The 21,357-nt window shown below is 40.7% G+C and overlaps 1 protein-coding gene across 1 annotated transcript; it reads right to left on the bottom strand.

Moving 5' to 3' along the window:
• Positions 1–357: 357 nt before the first annotated feature.
• LOC149842523 (Erythronate-4-phosphate dehydrogenase family protein) lies at positions 358–20,880 on the bottom strand. Its single transcript, XM_089999256.1, has 2 exons — positions 20,012–20,880; positions 358–1,121 (listed from the first exon to the last, which is right to left on the bottom strand). The coding sequence occupies exons 1-2, from the start codon at positions 20,735–20,737 to the stop codon at positions 891–893; spliced, it is 957 nt and encodes a 318-aa protein (XP_089855382.1). The 5' UTR covers positions 20,738–20,880; the 3' UTR covers positions 358–890.
• Positions 20,881–21,357: the final 477 nt, after the last annotated feature.

Genomic DNA, 21,357 nt, shown 5'->3' with positions numbered 1-21,357 from the left:
GAGGGTCGAAGAACGTGGTGCTGCACAATTTAGGGTTAGTAAGTTAGTGTATATTATTGTGGTTTTTTTATAATTTTATTAGTTAGATTTAGGTATTTTAGTAATATTATTAACGGGGATGGGGCGGGGTGCGGCGGGGATGGGATGGGGTGGGGGAAAGTGTAAGTCCATCCCCGCCTCCATCCCCGCACGGGGATGAATTTTGACCTTCATCCCAGCCTCCATCCCTGTTTCATGCCCTTCATCCCCGGTCCATACAGGGCGAGGCAGGGCGGGGCCCCGTTTTCCTCCGGTCCACTGCCATCCCTAAGAAGCATTACACAACCCACCAAAAAAAGAAAAAAAATAGACAAAAGGTTAAGAAATTGAACACGTCTCAAAAAAGGAAGATATAAGTACAATCTTTACACTGGAAGATGAAACACATAACCACCTTTGCACCTATGGACATGACCCTGAAGCAGTATATCTTTCTTTTTACAACTTCAATAAGCAAAGGTTCAGTTCCATTGCTTACTTTCCAAGCGTACCAGCACTCTTCTGTTGTCCACTAACTATTCTGCTATGCGATAACAGTCGACTTATTGCAGGGAAGTATCCTGCCTACGCCTACAAAGAGCACAAACTCTTCACGAACTGTTTACCGAAGATGCCAACAACAGCAACAGGGAAGATGCAGGAGAAAGCCATGGAACGACCAGGCAAACTGTACAAATCCAACACCAAATTCAGCAACCTGTCGTCATCTATCATATTGGGCATCCCTGTTTCTGCGTGGGACACTGGGAATTCACTGCCAAAGATTATGTGCCCTATATGTTTCCTGCAATGTGATAAAAAAGATATCTTGCACCTTTCATTTGGTGTTGCTGCATAGCCACTCTCACTGTCTAGAAAAATCTCCTTTTGAAATTTCTGGTTGTAGCCTGGTATGAATGCATGAGCAGTCCAACACCGATCCCGATGCCAAGACACATTCCCAGACCAATCCCCACACCAACCCTAACACCAGCATTGAACCACGTGAGTTGTCCATCATCTTCAGAGTACCCATCTCCTGTATAAAAACTATGGCCAATCTTGTCTTCAGAATCATAGGCATCCATTCTCTCATTTGGCACCTACAAAAACAGTACATGCATTGTCATAGGCATATACCAGAACTCTTTACCTGATGAGTTCGTGACTATATAGTTAGCTGTGTTATGCACAAGCCTTCCAAATCATATCTGGACACAGACTGTTCAAAGCTATAAACAGAATGAAATGCCAGTTGAAAGCAAAACAAAAATGCTTAGCATTTGCCAGTGGCAAACTCAAAATGCGATTTTCAAAACCAGCTCTCTAAATATGTAATTTCACACGCATGCCATTAGTAGCATGTGATCAAATTCAATGACATGTCCCATCAACCATAAGCAACGAGATCACACAAAATTTCCTGCATGTAAATCAAAGATAGACTTCGATACAAGCATGAGCACAGAAACAGCATGATTAGCGTAAACTTTATCACAAAGAAAAAATCAACTACCTAGAAAACATCAGACGATCCATACCTAATTGAATATTGACAGGAATTGGACTACGGATAATAACTGTAGGAAATGAAAGCAAAGTTCACAGACAAAATTAACAAAATCATGTTTAAATGTGCACTATTAAAAGGATTTAACATCCCATACAAATATAAGAGAGTTTTTTGTGATTCTGAATGGAGAGGCATTCCATAGATGTGATTTTACATGATTTGATGTTATGACAGGACACATGTAGCTGTGTCACTCTGTTTCACTTGTGAGAGCTTCAACCATGGACAGAACGGGTTAGCACTACTAGCCTGTATTTTGGAAGTCCCTTTTAGGGTTCTGGTGGGTAAAAATGCCCACCACATTGAGGGTATGCAGGGCATTAGTGATGGAAGACTTTTCCTATTTTTAAAAGTGAAGGTCATCTAAATAAACGTACCAATAAACAACAGGATCATGCCCACAAGGGCTCTACTCGTCTGGTAGGGGACTTGTGAATGCCACCAAGTTGATGGGACGTCACGAGTTTGAAACCTACCAGTGCACATCCTTTGTTGTGAGGCCAAAGCTGGGTGTAATCCCTGGTGGGCAAGGGGGACATGGGATTTTACGCCAATGAACTTGATGAACGAGGTGGTTATCCAAAAAACCAAAAAGTTCATGATCAAACTATTATCATGGACATTAAATCTGACAACAGTCTGAAGCCATACATGCAGAACAATTTTTAACCAACATCTTCATCGTTTTGTTAATTCCAAAACACCCTGATTTCAGATAAATGGCAGCATGGCATGGGAGGATTGAATTAGGTTCTACCTTATCTTTATCAGTCCTTCAATACAAAGTTGTTAAATGCGTTGAGGCGAAGCGAGGCGTTATGCTTGTTATGAAGCAAGGCGTAAGCCTCGAGGCGTTGAAGCGTAAGCTTCATGATCAAAATAAAAATATATATAAAATTAATAAAATAATAAAAAATTAAAATAAAAACTAATAATAAACAACAGTATAAAATAAATAGTATTTATGGTTTAAAAACACATTTATGATTTAAAAAATAATAATATATCAAAAAAGAATGTACTGGATTCAGAATAGAAGATCCATTTTACACCGCTAGATGATGGAGAGGGGGATTGTGGCCGTTGGGCACAAGGGATGAGAATGATGAAGGATGTTCAGTTATTGCCCTGTTGATGTAATGCCAGGTAAGGGCAATAACTGATCAAATATCAAAATGCATGTGGTGCAGTTAGGAAATTGTAGCACAATATGCTTTAAAAATAAAACAAAGGTCTATGCCACGTCCCAAATCTACAGTCTATGTCTTACGGACACCCCCATTTTGGCTAACACGATCAAACGCTAGCATATTATTTTAATATAATTTAACAACTTTATCATTTATATTTGGTGGCTTTTTAATATAATTTAAAAACTGCGAAAGGCTTTTTAATATAATTTAAAAAGGTCTAGAGCCTTCGTGAACAAGCCACCAAACACGATCAGACGCTAGAGCCTTCGTGAACAAGCCTTTCGGATGAAGAGGTCATATCAGAGAGCTCTCCGGCCATGCCCCCTCCTCCAGCTGGAGCGCCAACCTCACCACCACTGATTCAAGCAACCCAGACGACTCAAGGGCAACCTCCTCTAGCACGCAGTGGATCCCCCCAAAGAACCCCCAAATATTGTCCTTCCCCGAGATCTGCCGCACCACCAACAACTTCCTTGCCAAGACCATCGGTGGATCCCCCGCCGGTTGCGGGGCCTTTGTGAGTCCCTCCCAGAGAACCCCCAAATATTGTCCTTCCCCGAGATCTGCCGCACCAACAACAACTTCCTTGCCAAGACCATCGGTGGATCCCCCGCCTGGCATTGCTTCCCATGATGATGCCGAGCTCTTCGGCCTCCGCCAGGAGCCGCTCGCACGAGCTCAAGAACGCCTTCGTCTTGGCAATGAGATTGCCGTGGCTGTGCTCCTCCGTCATCTCGAGGTACTCCATCGCGCACCGAAGTGAGAAGAGTAACATGATGCGCACGCCTTAGATGCGAAGCGTGCTTCGATGCGAGGCGTACGCTTCACCCATGTGAAGTGTGCGCTTTAAGACTCAATCGCCTCACTACAGAGCCTCGGTACTTTTTGCTTACGCTTCGCCTCTGAAGCGTACGCTTCAGGCACTGAGGCTTACGCCTCTCACAACACTGCTTCAATATAGATATGAGACGTGAATTTGTAATTTTTTCAAAAACTACGACACAAGGACACACATTTTTATTATTATCTAATATATTTTTGGTATTTTAATATATAAAAGATATATCTATTATTGAAAAATAGCATTATTTAGAAATTTTTAAATAACGTTTCAGCATGACATAGCAAGTCGCCTAGTGACAGGCCCTATATAGCATGTCACTGTGGCATAGATTGAGTGCTAGAAGGACAAAACTACCCTCCACTTGCACACAATAAATGAAGTAAATTTTCCAGGTATGCAGTTATCATATAGGAAAAAAAAAAGAAAAGCAGCCACGTGAAACAGGAACAAAACTGAAAACTAAAACTAACAATAATAATTGAAATAGAACAATAACAATAAAATATAATTGCAGGATGTGGTTGTTACGTTCCTGGCCCCACGGGTAGGTCTAGGTTAGGTCGGGTAGACTAAAACAGGGTCATATTTCAGGCTGGTCCTGACAGAGTCCAGGAGAAATTTTATCTCTCAAACTGTGTACAGGAAAATTCTGAAATTTGGAGGGCATACTAAGGACAGATTGAGGAAGTTTTTGACAAAAAATCAGAGCCTAACTAGTTCTGGTTGGGAGATACAGGGTCTGGAACAAGGAAGTCGGGCTAGGGTCTGGAACAAGGAAGTCGGGTTAGGGTCTGGATAGGCTGGACTGTGATTTGGGCTAGGCAAGGTTTAGTAGAAAAATTGATTCTCTCTACTGGGTTGGGGTAAAATACTGAATTTTTATGGGGTAGGATAAGGACACGTAAGGGAAGATTGGCACCAAATTTTAGCTCAGGGAGAGGTCCGGTTCCTGATATATGACCTAGACAAATCAGGTCAAATTCTGCTAGCTACAGCAGGTAGAATCTGGACTTGATTTGGGTTCAACGTCTTGGGAAAAAAGAAGGGAATAGTCTAGACTCAGGTAGGGAGTTGGTTGATTTACTGGGACTTGCAGGGAGGTCAGACCAAGCTTGGGCAGAGGTAAGGTACTGCTGGACCTCAGGTTAGGTGGTGAGTTCACGATCTTAGCCACCGTTCTTATAGTGCATCCACATGATTGATCCTTAGAGCTTGTTGGGGGCAGCAGCCTAGAAGACCACCAAGTTCCAGACCTAAGTCTGATCCTATGAGCCTTAGAGACGTTAGCCAAGAGTGACAAAGTCATTGTAAAGAGAAGAGGGCCTAGGGGCCAAAGGGAGAGAGAGGGACTCGTCCCTTAGAGAGGAGAATATATAGAGAGAGAGTGAGGCGATTTAAGGAGAAGTTCAATTCAGATTTTTCATTCCTATCAATTAGGGGTGTCAACGGGTCGGTTTTACCCGAACCCGACCCAGACCAAACCCTATAGAGTTCGGGTATGGTGACAAATAAGAAGACCCGATTAAGACACGGGTTCAGATCCGAAGGTCCGATTAATACATGGACCCAGGTATAGTTTGTGAAATTTTATACCAGACGCGGGCCCGACCCAAGTTCTGATTACGACTCGCAATTTTTCAATGTAAAAATGATAAAAATTATTATTTTACCGAGTCTGGTTCATGCAGTTCTTATCGGGTCCGAGTATGGTTTCTCTTATAGTAGTCCTGATTAGACTCGGGTCCGGACCCGATACCATACCCGAAAATCTGGTCCAAGTCTAGTTTCACCTAGGTCCGAACCAAACCCGACCCGTCAATACTGAAATGACAAGGCCTATTTATAGGCCAATGAGGGGTATTTTCAGCCCTCACAAGTTACAAGATTTCAATTTAATTCAAAGGCTAAAATGAGATATACCTAAGTGACTCCTTGCAGTCCCAACTCTAAAAATAGATAAACCTTTTTCGAGTTAAGATAACACGTAGGGACCCCTCATAACCCCTCTTTCACATCTATCTAGGCAGCTAAGAGGAGAGGTCGACCTCCTTAGGTGGGCCCCACAAGGGCCAGCCAGTCCCTTAGGTGTTGTCGGATCCGAGTCCAACCAGATCCACTTCTTCATCTGGATCTTGGGGCGGGTTGGTGGAGTCGGGTCCGGATTGGTCCTCGTCATCCCCTCCTTGAAATTTGCCTAGTCCACTAGCCAAAAACCTTTCTTCTTTGCTCCAACCCAATGAGGCACCCATCATGCTTCTGCCATAGTTGGCAAACCCGGCCAATGTTGTGAATAGAGTTGAGGCATAGCGAGGCGTAAGACCCGCTCATGAAGCGAGGCATAAAGCGTAAGCTTAACAAAAAATATTAAAAAATTTGATTAAATAAAAAATATGCATAATTTATGTACTATTAATGAATAATTGGACATTAAGTGAGGAATCTAAACTAAATTACAATATTTTTAAACTAGCAAGAAAATAGTATAATATTTTAATAAACAATCTTCAAGCAAATTAATATATATAAATAATTAATTAACAAGAACACATAATTACATATAAAAAGTAGAATTACACAATATACACACATATGTATACAACAGTTGTATATATATGTGTAGCCTATGTCACAGGGATTCGGCTAGCAGGGTGCCGCACCCACATCGACGCGACTCGACGCGGGTGCGGGTGCGGTCAACCCGATCCTGGGTGCGTTGACCGCACCCAGGGTCATTTCGGTTCATTTTTTTGGACTTTTTTAAAAAAAAAATTTGCCCTACGAAATGGGCTGCGGAATTTTAAAAAAAAAAAAATCTGCTGACAGCTACTTGTTGTTGCTTCTCTTGTTTTATAAAGGGGCACTTGTGTCCACAACATCTGACGAGCTTTGTTGGCATCCCATGCTATTCCTGCGTCCAAACAATTAATTTGCAGCGTTGGAAAGCAGCGTTGGAAAACATACTGTTAACTTGGAAATTATGATCAATCTTCCTCAAAAATTAAAACCAAAATTCAAGAGCCCTTTGAAGTCTTTATCATTCAAGGCTTCAACGATCCAAATCCTTCTTCATCAAGGATTTTCTCTCTCCATAATAAATGATAATGGTGGTGGTAGCCTTGGTGGCTATTAGTATTCACTTTTCTCCTGACGAGATGGGTGCTCTAGCCGTAGCCTTGTGTAGACCTCTCTTTTCCACATGTCAAATCCAATAAATTTCTTTTAGCTGTCATCTGTGTGCAACTGTATATAAAATAAAATTTGAAGAACCCTAGGCAGTGGCGTGGCAGTGGCGGTGGAGCCGTAGACCTCGTGAAGACTCTCTTCAACAAACCACATCAAACCTTTGCTAATATTTTTTTTCGTTGGAGTTTCAGACATGATTGAATCATGACAGTCAACAGAACGCAGCAGGCAGGCTGGGTCGATCAGATTGCCAATCCTTTCGGTTCATCAATTTTGTCTCGTTGCGCCAAAGTACACAACAAGCAGAACGCGGGTAACAAGTCTTCAAACAAACACCAGCAAAAAAAAAAAATTGGACCCCCGACCCGCGTCGGGGGAACCTACGGTGTGTGTGTATATATATATATATATATATATATATATATATATATATATATATATATATATATATATATATATATATATATATATATATATATATATATATATATATATATATATATATATATATATATATATATATATATATATATATATATATATATATATATATATATATATATATATATATATATTTACATTTTTGCCCCTGCCGCACCCCCGCACCCGGGTTTTTTGGAAGTGCCGAATCCCAGCACCCGCACCCATGTGACATAGTATGTAGCATGTAGTGTATATCAGGAAAAGAGTAAACAGTGTATAACAAACAACACACACTCAACTACATTTACATATACACTAAACAGAACACACATACACACACCGCATGTTAACCTACACACACATCATATGTACTCATTATAAAGCACACATACACGTATATGCATGGCATTCATCACACACAGTGATAGAAAAGAAAAAAAAGGAAGAAAGATAGATGACAGGAACAAAGAAGAAAAATAAGAAAGAGAAAAAAGAAAAGAAGAAGGAAAATTAAAAACTAAGAAAGAAATAGAGGAGAAAAAAAAGAAAGAAAAATCAAAAACGAAAAGAAAGGAAAACAGAAAAGGAAGAAGAAATGGGAGAATAAGAAAAGAAGAAGAAAGAAAGAAAGAAAGGAGATGAAAAAAAAACAAAAGAAGAATGAAATAAACAAAAGAAGAACAGAGGGCACGAAAGAAGAAAAGAACAAAAGAAGAAGAAAGAATAAAGATAGAAAGAAGGTAAAGAAGAAAAGGAAAAAGGAACAGAGAAAAGAAAAAGAAGAAAGAAAGTTAAAAACGAAAAGAAAAGAAAAAAGAAAAAGAAGAAGGTGGGAAAAGAAAAGAAGAAGAAAGACAAAAAGAAGGTGAAGATGAAAAAAAAAACAGAAGAATGAAATACAGAAAAGAAGAACAGAGGGCACGAAGAAGGAAAAAACTGAAAGAAGGAAAAATTGAAAGAGAAGGTGGAGAGAGAGAGATTACCATTTGAAGTGTCGGAATGTTGTTGCTGATCGTCGATCCAGGTTGAAGGGAGGTGGAGGAGGAAAATGTGGAAGATGGTTTGCCCTAAACAATCGGAACCACTGCCCCCTTTGACGTCTTTTTTTTTGTTTTTTTAACAACTTAAAAAGGGTCAAATGGGGCCTTTGACCCCATTTGACCATTTGAATATGAGGCGCGCCTCGAGGCAAAAGAGCACCGCAAACCACATGAGGCGCACACCTCAGCCTTTCTTGCACTTTCTAGGTGCGCCTCAAGCAAATTTGCCTACGCCTTGCTTTGAGGCGCGCTTTTACGCCTCAAAACAAGCTTTTAACAACACTAAACCCAACGATCCGACTCGAGAATCGTCTGAGTCGGATCAGATGGCCCATTAACTGGGCCACTGATCTGAGACACAGCTCGATGAATCCATACTGATTCACCGAGTCATCGCGGATTATTTTTTTTTAATTTTGCTCTATGAAATGGTATAAGGGTGATTCTTTGGACAAATCAGAGGTGCCGGAAAAATGCAAAGGGTGTTTTGGAAGGGGTGTTGTTTTAGAGTTGATACTTGGGGATTTGAAGGCAATAGGAAAAGGTTGCAGAGTCCTTGTTGCAGTAGCTCCTGCTGCAATTGCACCACCGGGGACATCGTATAAATCGCTCGACCTGCCCTCACTGTTATAAAAGGTGGGGTTGTTGTCACAACGGGAGAAGGGAGGCATCCTAAAGGGGAACGCGTCGGTGCGAGACAGCTTTTGAGGCGCCGAACTAATACCTTCCCTCTCTTCACCACCAACTCCTCTCTCCCCGTCCTCAAAACCACCACCATCAACACCAACACGAACATTTCTCTTGTCTACCATCTCAAGAACACCACCACCCACCTCCATTAAAACCACCAAAAAAAGAAGAAAAATACTACTTTTTCTTAAGGAAAATACACAAAAAAACCTTGCTTTTTTTTATCAAAAGTCAGCAAACCAGACCACAAACGGAAAACAGCTCCCCTCTGAAGCCACCAACCTAAAGGGAATCATTCACGGCCATGGCTGCTGCTGCTGCGCCTGCAAAGCTCCCTGTTGTGCCTGCATTACTACTGCCCCGGACTCTGATGCGCAACCAATCTCCCCCTTTCATCCTTCGCTGCTTCCCATGCTTCCAACATTCGGCCTTTGGGACAAATTAGTAAAGCTAACGCTGCTGCCCCTTATTACTTCAAATCACATCACACTAACCCTTTACATGTCTCGAGTGTTGCACCCAACCAGGGTTGGGGACTCTAACCAAAGTTACTTCACGTGATGCACTAACTAATTGCCCCCAACTAGTCTCCCCTCCACTTCTAGAAGGAAAAAGCACAAAACACAAAATCTCCCAATATCTTATTATATGTCATAAAGAATTCTAAAAATGTAAAGGAAGAAAAGATGGCTGGAGGAGGTACGGTCACGGAAACAGAGGTCAAAACTAATAAGATATTGACTGGTGATTTTAAAGCCCAAGTAATTACATCCTGACCAAGGAGATACAATGATATTCTACTTAAATTAAACTAATGGGTCTTGGTTTGATCTTCTTTATAATCATTACAATAAAAAAAATGACGTGAGCACTTGACGTGGTGAAATGAGGTTTGTGGGTTAGAGGGGAAAGGGCGGGCAGCTAAGGTCAAGGCCTTGCCCAGCCAGTTAATTATTTTGCTAGAAAGTGACGTGAGCGTAGCTGGTGGTGGTATTGATTAGGCCTTGCCCGGAACAGAACGGCCTTGCCCAGGACCCACGTCGGGGGAACCCGGACCCCTTATATATATATATATATATATATATATATATATATATATATATATATATATATATATATATATATATATATTTTTTTTTTTTTTTTTTTTTTTTTTGCCGCACCCCTGCACCCCCGCACCCGGGTTTTTTGGAAGTGCCAAATCCCCGCACCCGCACCCATGTGACTTAGGTCCTAACCCATGCGAGTTACCGTGTCAAGTCAAGGGTCGGGCGATAAGAGCCCGAGTCACGGGTTTGCCAACTACGGCTTCTGTTGCGCCACTCTGATGATTCATTTACTTGTAGTGCTTCCTCTCCTTGCCACAATCAAGCTACCTTTGTTGGATTGGTAGTTTGATCCGCTCAATAAGCCAAGTGACAAATAAAGTTGTGTTATGTTTAGGTGGTACAACCGCAACACTTTCGCTCTGGTTCTAAGTGCATGTGATTGGTTCAATTTTTTTCAAAGAAGCATCCCTGTTGCAACTACCCAAGCCTCTGTATCAGTCTAGCAGCCTTCTACAACTTCCGCGACTTCTTCATAATATGGAAAGAATAACATGGTTCTTTTTGCAAAGACATTTTTTCAATTGAAGAATGAGTTGTAATGTTATATATCAGCATATAGTACTTTAGGGCCCTTGATGCGAACAAGTTGTAATGTTACAAATTAGCATATAGTACCAGTGGTTGGATGTCTTCATTACTTGTCAGGACCCAATGGTTCGATGTCTTCAGTATTGTTGTAGAATGGAACAACCTTCAATCTGGAGGATGAAATTTTGTATTTTGGTTGTTGGGCAACGGAATTTCTCTTCGCGATGATCATTGTTCTGGCCAATAGGGTCAACGCAGAAGGTGTCAAGATTCTCATCTACGAGAATTTGATCCATTTTCGCTCGTCCTTCATAAACGAATTATTGAGTGTTCATCTCCTCCCAATTAACATGCACCTCCACGAGAACATCACCACCTTGTAAAGGGACTTGAACTATTGTCGAGCATCTTGTAACTGATATCGGACAGCTCATATGTCCACTTAAACTTGCGGGACCAAGTTGAGGACTTGTTGAAGGTTGGCTTCGACTTCAGCCATGCGAACACCACCGGATTTGGTGTTAGTTCTTCCACCGAACTTGTTGATGACTTTGGAATTCATTGTGGGTGGATTTACTTGGCCTTGCTTATGTAGCATGGGCTCGCTTCAAGTTTGCTCCGATATCAAGTTGTTATATTCTTGGGCCCACAAGTAGGTCTAGGTTAGGTCGGGTAGGCTAAAACAGTGTCAGGTTTCAGGCTGGTCCTGACAGAGTCCAGAAGAAAATTTATTTCAACCAAACAGTGTACAGGAAATTCTAAAATTTGGAGGGGACACAAAGGACATGTTGAGGAAGGTTCTGACAAAAAATCAGAGCCTAAATAGTTTTGGTTAGGGAGATACAGGGTTTGGAACATGGAAGTCGGGTTAGGGTCTGGACTAGGCTGGACTGTGATTTGGGCTAGGAAGGGTTTAGTAGAAAAATTGATTCTCTCTACTGGGTTGGGGTAAAATGCTGAATTTTTATGAGGTAGGCTTAGGACACGTAGGGGAAGATTGGGTCCAAATTTTAGCTCAGGGGGAGGTCTGGTTCGTGAGATATGACTTAGACAAATCAGGTCAAATTCTGCAAGTTACAGTGGGGAAAAGGAAGGGAATAGTCTAGGCTCAGGTAGGGAATTGGTTGACTTACTGGGACTTGCAGGGAGGTCAGACCAAGCTTGGGCATAGGTAGGGTACTGCTGGACCCCAGGTTCGGTGGTGAGTTCACGATCTTAGCCACTGTTCTTATAGTGCATCCACATGTTTGGTCCTTAGAGCTTGTTGGGGGCAGCAGCCTAGAAGACCACCAAGTTCCAGACCTAAATCTGATCCGCCGATCATTAGAGACGTCAGCCAAGAGACTGCAGAGATTGAGAGAGAGAAGAGTGTAATGAAGTACGCAGAAATAGATATAAGGAATGTTAAAGCATACCCCAATGTCCTATAACCGACAACCACAAGTGCAATCACAATGAAAAAGTCCACAAGGGACAAATACAAAAGCCAACAAAAGGCTTACAAATAAAAAGAGAATGTTATTGAGCATAAGGGCTTGTAAGAGCTTATTTTACAAAGGGGTGAACACCCCTATTTATACAACTAAAAAGAGAGGCCATTGGGGGGCTCCCACTAAGTCCCAACGGTCAACGGTCATATTAATGACCGTTGGGGGGGCCCAACGACTCTTAGTTGGGACCCCCAATGCAATCCAATAAATATAAAAGAAAAAACAAGTACAAGAAAAATAAAAATAAAGAAGAAAAATAAAAAGAAACTAAGAAAAATGACTGAAATGCCCCTATTGGGCAGAAATACAAGAATACCCTTTATCGGGTATGACATATGTTTTAACACCCTCCCTCAAGCTTTACGGGGAGATGACCGAAAGCTTGTTAAGTAGAAAGATAAAGCGAGGAGCACCAAGAGCTTTGGTGAAGAAGTCCGCCAACTGGTACTTGGATGTAATGTATGGCAATGTGATAGTCCCTCTTAGATATTCATCACGTACATAGTGACAGTCCATCTCAATGTGTTTAGTACGCTAGTGGAAAGTGTGGTTGCTTGCGATATAAATGGTGCTTTTATTGTCACAACACATCTTCGAAGGTGTAGAGAAGACTATGCTCATATCGCTAAGAAGGTTGCGAAGCCATACAAGTTCCATGGTTGTAGTGGTCATTGCACGATATTCAGCTTTTGTTGAGGACAAAGATACTTTGTGTTGCTTCTTGCATCTCCAGAAAATCATAGTCACCTAAAAACACACAGAACCCTGTACTTGAGACTCTATCATTAGAATTTCCTCCCCAATCAGCATCAGCATTAGCATAAGCAATTAAATTAAGTGACGAAGAAGAGAAAAGAAAAACTCCCTTGGTTATAGTGTTTTTAATATATCTGATGATTCTTAAGACTGCACTCATATGCACCGATGTAGGTGCATGTTGAAACAGACTGAATGAATGAACTGCATGAGCAATGTCTGGTCGAGTGATGGATAAGTATGTCAGAGACCCAACAAGTTGACGGTAGGGAGTAGGATCTTCAAGAAGAGTTTCATCTTTCAATCTTAATTTGGCATTGATAACTTCAGGAGTTTCTGTCTTCTTGTCGTCAGAAATGCCGGACTTTGAACAAATGTCAGCTGCAAGTTTCATTTAAGAAAGAATGTACCCTCTGGGGAGTACGTCACTTCAATACCTAAAAAATATCTTAAGAATCTAAGATCAGACATGTCAAAATTTTTTTTTAAACTTTCTTAATATCATTAATTCCTTGCTTATCACTTCCAGTGATAATCATATCATCTACGTAAAGCAGGAGAATAACCACCAAAGACCCTGTACTTTTCACAAAAAGAGTAGTGTCAATATAGCATGAACGAAAACCCAAACGTGTCATTACATTGCTAAATTTATCATGTCAATCTTTTGGGGCTTATTTTAATCCATATAAAGCTTTATTGAGTTTAAGAATTTTGTCATTACCAATACATACCCCTGGCGGTGGATCCATGTAAACCTCTTCATTTAGTTCACCATTTAAAAATGTATTTTTAACGTCTAATTGATAAATAGGTCATTTTTTAATAGAAGCAACAACAATAAGAGTCCTAACACTGGTCATTCTAGCAACCAGGACGAAGGTTTCCTCATAATCAATACTGTATTCTTGAGAGTATCCTTTAGCTACTAACCTAGTTTTATAGTGTTCTAAGGACCCATCGCTCTTAGTTTTGACTTTATAGACCCATCTACATCCTATAGATTTCTTTCCAATACGGAATGAAGTTATTTTCCAAGTTTTTGCTTTTTCAAGGACACTAAGTTCTAAGTTCATGGCTTCAACCCATTGGGGAAAATTCTTAGCCTCATTATAGTGGGATGGTTCATGGAACGAGTGTAACGCAATTAGGCATGACCTATATTTTGGTGTTAATGAATCATAGGAAACAAACATGATAGGGGGATTGGAGATACGACTGGATCTTCTAAGTGAAGTTTCCGCTATGCTAGAATTCAGAGAGTATTTTTCCAATGCATTCATGAGAACTTGTTTGACCACGCCGAATATAAGTTTTAATTGGTCTACTATCAATGATATCATTTTCATTAACATTTTCATTTTCAATTTTGTTAAGAGGAGTGTCCTCTTGGTCATTCACCGAATTTTCATTTGGAAACACTTCTTCTTAAGGAAGAAGATCAAACAAGAAAGCATATTCGCTTTCATCAATGTCTTTAGTTTTCTCAAAACCATTTTCATTTTCCAAAAAGGTTACATTTTTAGACACATACAGTTTGTTATTTTTGGAGTCGAAGCATCTAAATCCTTTTTTATTTTCTCCATAACCTAAGAATACACATTCAATAACTTTTGGTGATAATTTATCTCTTTTGTGTGAAAGAACAAAACATTTACAACAAAAAATTCTTAACCTATTAAAGTCGGGTATTCTTTCAAATAGTTTTTTATAGGGAGATATATTTTGCAAAGATGATGAGATCATTCTATTTATCAAATAAATTGATGTTAGAGCGGCTTCGACCCAAAATCTTTTTGAAGTTTCTTTTGAAATAAGAGTCCTAGTAGTTTTCAAAATGTGTCTATGTTTTCTTTCGGCTAAACCATTTTTTAAGGAGTTTTAGGACAAGATTTTTTATGGCAAATTCCATTGGTTTTTAGATAATTTTGAAACTCTTTTGACAAGTATTCTCCACCCAAATTGGACCTAAGGATAGAGATATTACTTGAGAATTGATTTTTGACAATCATATGAAATTTCTTAAAAAATGAGAAGGTATCGGATTTTAAGTTAAGAAAATAAATCCATACATATCTAGTAAAGTCATCAATAAAAGTAACATAATATGAATATCCTCGTTTTGATATGACCGGAGAAAGGCCCCCATGCATCCGAATGAACTAATTCAAAAGGCCTCTTAGACACAAAAGTTCTATTTGAAAAAGGAGTGGATTTTATTTTTCCAAAAATACAATCCTTACAAACAAAATTTTTCTCATTACAATTTTTTTTCCCAAATGGAAAATAATACATTTTTGAGAAATTTGGATGTTCAAGTCTTTTGTACCAAGTCTCAAAATCTTTATCTTGGACATAATTACAAAAATAGTTGGTGGGGAGTTTCAAGTAGTTCATGTAATAGAGATCCTCCCTCCTATGGCCTTGCCCAATCTGCTTCCCGGACCGGAGATCCTGCACAGAGCAACCCTTATTTGAGAAGGAGATTTCACATCCATGATTGAAAATTCGAGAAACGAAGAGAATGTTTAAATTTAGTTCTTGAACAACTCTAACATTTGGCACAAGAAATTTTTAAAAGAGCTTAATGTTCCAACACTTTTGATTTGTAAAGATGTTCCATCGGCAGTTGAAACATAAAAGGTTTTTTAATTTGAACATAAGTCGGATAGCCCATTTTCAACTAGTGTCATATGAAAAGTAGATCCTGAGTCAAGGATCCAAGAAGACATACCTGGAGGATAGGAAGAGGCAATGGCGGCACCGGATGTAGACGGAGATTTGAGTAGAATTTGAAGTGCCTCCGATAGTTGAGCAAGAGAAAAAGAATCTTTTCCTTTGGTATAATCTTCCTTCCTTGGTGTGGTTTCTTCAACGGAAGCAACTCTAGGTTTTGGAGCTTCATTTATCTTGGGACAATTAGGTCTTATGTGTCCCGGTTCTTGACAATGATGGCATATGGCCTTCTTATAGTTACCATTATAGCCATTTTGCCTCCCAAAATGTGGAGGCTTGTAGGTCTTAACATGGTTGTCAGGTTTGGATATGGCTAAGACTTCATCTCCTCCTTTTATCATGTCAAGACGAGTTTCTTCTTGGCATATTTCGGCAACCGCGTCTTCTAAGGAAAGAGGCTTAGATCTATGGAAGAGAGAATATCTAACTTGCTCATAATCGGGCCTAAGCCTATGTAAAAATTAGAAAAAAATGTTATTTTTACATTTGTTCTCTTCTAAGCTCTACATCTTCACTAACCACCCACTTGGGTTCTAGGAGAGACAGCTCAACCCATAAGGGACTAAGAGAGCTAAAATAGTCACGGACACGCGTCTCCTTACTTAATGGTGCGAATATTTTTTTTAAGAAAGAATTGTCGAGCGAGGTCTTTTTTAGTGTACATACCTTTCATGAAGAACCATGCCTCCTTAGCTTTACGAAATTTGGCAATGTTTGCACACATTTTTAACTCCACATTGTTCATAAACCATGCAAGAATCTTTGCATGTCCACTCTCCCAATCCTCAATCCTGGATTGATATTCTTCAATCACCTTGATTCGTGCACCTCATTCCAAAGCCTTTTCTTGATCTCCTTCCATTTTGGTAAGTTGAAGTTGAGGTTTCGGAACGGTACCCATCACATAACCCCAAAGCCTTTTGCCTTTGAGCTTGTTCTCCGTAGCGGATGTCGATCCTAAATAGTTTGAACCATTTAGCTTGAAAGAAAGATCTATCCTTTGTTCACCCTCCATGATGATTAAGCGAGAGGAGCAAGAAGAGAGATACAAGAAAAGCAAATACAACTTTAACAAGAATCAAGAGCAGAACCTTGCGTTGATACCATGTAATGAAGTACGCAAAAATAGATATAAGGAATGCTAAAGCATACCCCAATGTCCTATAACGGACAACCACAAGTGCAATCACAATGAACAAGTCCACAAGGGACAAATACAAAAGCCAACAAAGGGCTTACAAATAAAAAGAGAATGTTATTGAGCATAAGGGCTTGGAAGAGCCTATTTTACAAAGGGGTGAACACCCCTATTTATATAACTAAAAAGGGAGGCCATTGGGGGGCTCCCACTAAGAGTCGTTGGGAGCCCCCAACGGTCATATTAATGACCGTTGGGGGGGGCAACGACTCTTAGTTGAGACCCCCAATGCAATCCAATAAATATAAAAGAAAAAAAAGAAAAAATACAAGAAAAATAAAAATAAAGAAGAAAAAGAAAAAGAAACTAAAAAATGACTGAAATGCCCCTATTAGGCAGAAATACAAGAATACCCTTTATCGGGTATGACATGTTTTAACAAAGAGGGCTAGGGGCCAAGGGGGAGAGAGAGAGGAGAATAGAGAGAGACGATTTTAGGGAGAAGTTCAATTCTAATTTTTCATTCCTATCAATACTGAAATGACAAGGCCTATTTATAGGCCAATAAGAGGTATTTACAACCCTCACAAGTTACAAGATTTTAATTTAATTCAAAGGCTAAAATGAGATATACCTAAGTGACTCCTTGGAGTCCCAACTCTAAAAATAGATAAATCTTCCTTGAGTCAAGATAACACCTAGGGACCCCTCATAACCTCCCTATAACGTCCATCTAGGCAGACAAGAGGAGAGATGCTTTTCAAAGCGCAAGACGACATTCTATTCATTAAATAAACGACGGTAAGAGCGGCTTCAGCCAGAATATTTTTAGGAATATCTTTTGAAACAAGCAATGTTCTAGTAGTCTATAATATGCCTATGCTTTCTTTCGAGAAGACTATTTTGTTGAGGGGTTTTTTGGCAAGATCTATGATGTAAAAAACTATTTTCTTTGAAATAAATTTTGAGTTCATTTAACAAAAAATCAACTTCCGAATTAGAACGAAAGATATGAATGCTGGGTTTTTTCTTTATATTTACACGGATAAACCGCCCCCAAGAACAAAGTCAACCTCCCTAGGTGGGCCCCACAAGGGCCAGCCGGTCCCTTAGGTGGAGTTGGATCCGAGTCCAACCTGATCCACTTCTTCATCTGGATCTTGGGGCGGGTTGATGGAGCCGGGTCTGGATTGGTCTGCATCAGTGGTCACAGTTATGAAACATAGTCCACTAGATCATGCAATATCTAATATGCGTGCTTGCTAAAATTGTGACTCATTGGGATAGAGAACCAACAACAATAAGTTGCTTAAGAATTTTTCTTGTGGACACTGTCAATCAATAGAGGCACCAATTAAGAAGTTGAGTTGTGGCCTTATTTGCACAAGAATATGATATGAAGAGTCAATGAAGGACATGGAGGTAGTATTTTTTTGCAGCATACCCCTGGAGGTAGCATCTCCAAGTCCTTGAGTATATGGCAACCACTTAAAACCCAGATACCTGTAAGTGTATCAGAAATTCCTCAATAAGTCACATTTCAAGAAATGATAATATGTCTCATGCATAATCATCACATTTTAAACCATTTGTATAGAAAATATAGAATATTGTTTCCACCACAAAATCCAACTTGTCCATCTAAACATTGACTCTGCAGATGAATGTAAAGAAGAACTCTTTCTCATGAAAACCTTCAGCCCACGACCTGTGCCTCACTTCCTGTAAGGTAGCAAAGCAAAGTTGCATTCTGTATGAAACTACAGCTAGCTATGATTGTTCTCTTCTCACAACATTGAAAAACACCAGTTTGGTTTTACTTCATATTGACTTAACTTCATCATTTTTTAACAAAATAAACATTTTCAATGACCTTCAAGATAATAGTGGCCCTCTTGTCTCACAGCTATCTCGCCCATTTCCATTGAAACAGATCTTTCTTTTCACAAGCAGTAAGATTTCATACTTTCAGTTTAATAATATATATCAAAGAAAGTCTCACAGAACACTATATCCTTAGAAAACTAGGCTCTTGAAGTCCTCGCCCTTTGCCACTTTGATTTCAAGTCAGCGCCCCTTTGATTAAACCTTTGTGACAATGAATTTGTCCGATCAGGCAGTGTTCCTAAGTGTGAGAGTTTCCCTATGATAGGTAGCTCAATGTCAATTCAAGTTTTTGTTCAGGCAGAAGCAACAATTTGTTGATTGCAACCAAAACATGTAACAGTTATAATATCCAAGGTACAAGCTTATAGCTTGCACATTTAAACTCACTTCTAGAGATTAGGGGGAGATTGAGTCATAACGAATTAAGGATTGGCTCAAAGTAACACCTCACTCAGTAATTCATCAAGCCTCTACATTATCGGAGCCAAGATTTACATCTTAGAAATACTAATGATGGTAAGTTTTAAATTAGAGCAAATGCCCAGCACAAACCAAAAGTTCCCCTCAGAAGAAATAACTCATCAAATTATATATAACTAAAACCTAAGCTGGATTCTACAGAAAATATCAGAAACTCGTCAGAGCCCTTGCAAACTCTCAACTCATTGCAGCTCCCATCAACCGTATTAAGGTGCATGAACAAAAATAATCATAGAGCTTTTAAAAGACATCAAGAAAGGAAGACAACAACATATAAAACAGGAGATTAACATTTACATCTTCAGGATTAGAGTACATGTTGAGGAGAAAGTTAATAATAAAAAAGAAAAAAAATCATATATGTGTAAAGAAAATGTAATCCGGTAGGTTTGTTCTTGAAGCAGTACATCCTACCCCACCGAGCAGAAAGGAAGCACTCAACCTAATTAAATGGAGTTCCATGTAAATCAATGGTATTCGTAATGCTTATGATTTTTCTCTCCTTATTCAAGCATCGAAATGAAAAAGATGAACTTCCTTCCTAGTTAAAGATGTCGGCATTAAACACGGTAACCCCCAAAAAAATATTTTCGACATATCAGTTTCTCCATAAGCTTTCCTAAGACAAGTGAAAATCAAGATTTTGCAGTATAATGTCATAAGAGCAAAAAAATTGTTGGAAACAGTTCACAGTAGTTTTCTCGAAATTAGATAAAATTCTCCACTAAAAACAAAGTAGTTGTCTAAAGGAACCACCATATAAACCACAAATTTCCAAAATTTGGTGGCAACCATCGATTTCAGATAGGAACAAGTTGGACTGAGAATCAAACAAGGACTCAAAATTCATCAATCGGGAAACCAAAAATCAAACAACGAAGCTCAAAATAAAAGACACGAGAAACAGAGGGGCGAGAGCATGCCTGTAACGCCCTCCGGCGTAAAAACGCTGTACCACCTTTCGGATGCGCCACGGTCTCCTCGTCCTCTGGAATCGATTCCAGGGTCCCCTGCCGGACAGCCTTCTTCCTCGACGAGAGCGGAATCGTCTTCGTCAGTATCAAGGGGAAGCCCGAGCAGCATCCCGCGACGTAAACCTCCAATGAAGGCGTCGCCGCGGCCCCCCGAAGGAACGGGGGAGACGACGACCTCGGCGACACGACCGCGGAATAGCAATCCATGCTCCACCCGGTCCTCCCGTCCATGTCCAACCCCGTGGGGTCCAAGCCGCCCCACTGGGCTTCCACCCGCTCCAGCGAGCCGCACAGGATCAATCCATCATCCGCGTCCGAGACCTCGAACCCAAGCGCTCCGGCGATCCTGACGCCGTCGGTGCTCACGTAGGTGACCTCCGCGGAGCCCTTGTCGCGGCGGTCGCGGCGGAGGGCGAGGGAGGCGGAGTCAGAGGGCGTGATCCTGGAGCCATTGATCTCGAGCAGTGCGCCGATTGGGCGGGGGAGGCTGCGGAGGGTGAGGCGCTGCGGGGCGAGGTCGACGGAGCAGGAGGAGATACGCACGTAGATGAGGCGGATCTCCAGCCATGGCGACGGGTTGGGCACCATGCTCAGACCCAATTCCTCCATCTCCGACGGGATTTCAACGCCGTCCCGAAGCTGGTCCGATCCCATCTCAGCGTTGGCGGATTCCATCGGGCGACGCCGTCATGGAAGCGGAAGATCCGATCGGACGGCGACGGAAACCAGAGGGATCTTGTATCTCTGACTGCCAAAAAGGGCGAGGGTTTGTTCCGGTATCCTCTCTCAACTCATTTGAATTTGTTTGTTAGATTGAGGGGATATGTATGATTTTTAGGGTTTTTTTTTTTAATGTTATGCCGGTTTCCGTAAAAGAGAAGAAGGTCCGTGTGTGAGGAAGGGACAAGCGAAGGGGTGGAGCGCGAGTCAAGGTTGGGACGGCGAGATCGGAGTTCGGTGGTTGGTTGGGATGGGACCGCCGCTTCGTCGTCGTCGTCGTCGAGCGGCAACTGCGTGACGACAACGAGAGCTCCGTCATAAAAAATTGGAGGCACAAACCGCGTTTATTTATTCGGTTTTACGTGAACTAGTTTGAATCGGGTACTCGATTCGAATTTGAATTCTCAAGTAGGGGCATGAAAAGTGCTGATCCGAATAATTTTGGGGTCCACCTGAGCAATATGCGGGCCGGACTTGCGCTATGTATTTTCATTAAAAGTAAATTTCTAAAATTATGCAGGTTCACAGTGGATTTTGGTGATTTAAAAGACGATCCCCACCAAACAAACCATGTT

Source organism: Nuphar pumila, chromosome 3 (genome assembly GCF_984573655.1).
Source record: "Nuphar pumila chromosome 3, dmNupPumi1.hap1.1, whole genome shotgun sequence".
Taxonomy (NCBI): Eukaryota; Viridiplantae; Streptophyta; class Magnoliopsida; order Nymphaeales; family Nymphaeaceae; genus Nuphar; species Nuphar pumila.
The sequence above is the reverse complement of the archived record's forward strand: the minus strand, read 5'-3'. Positions and strand labels throughout refer to the sequence as shown.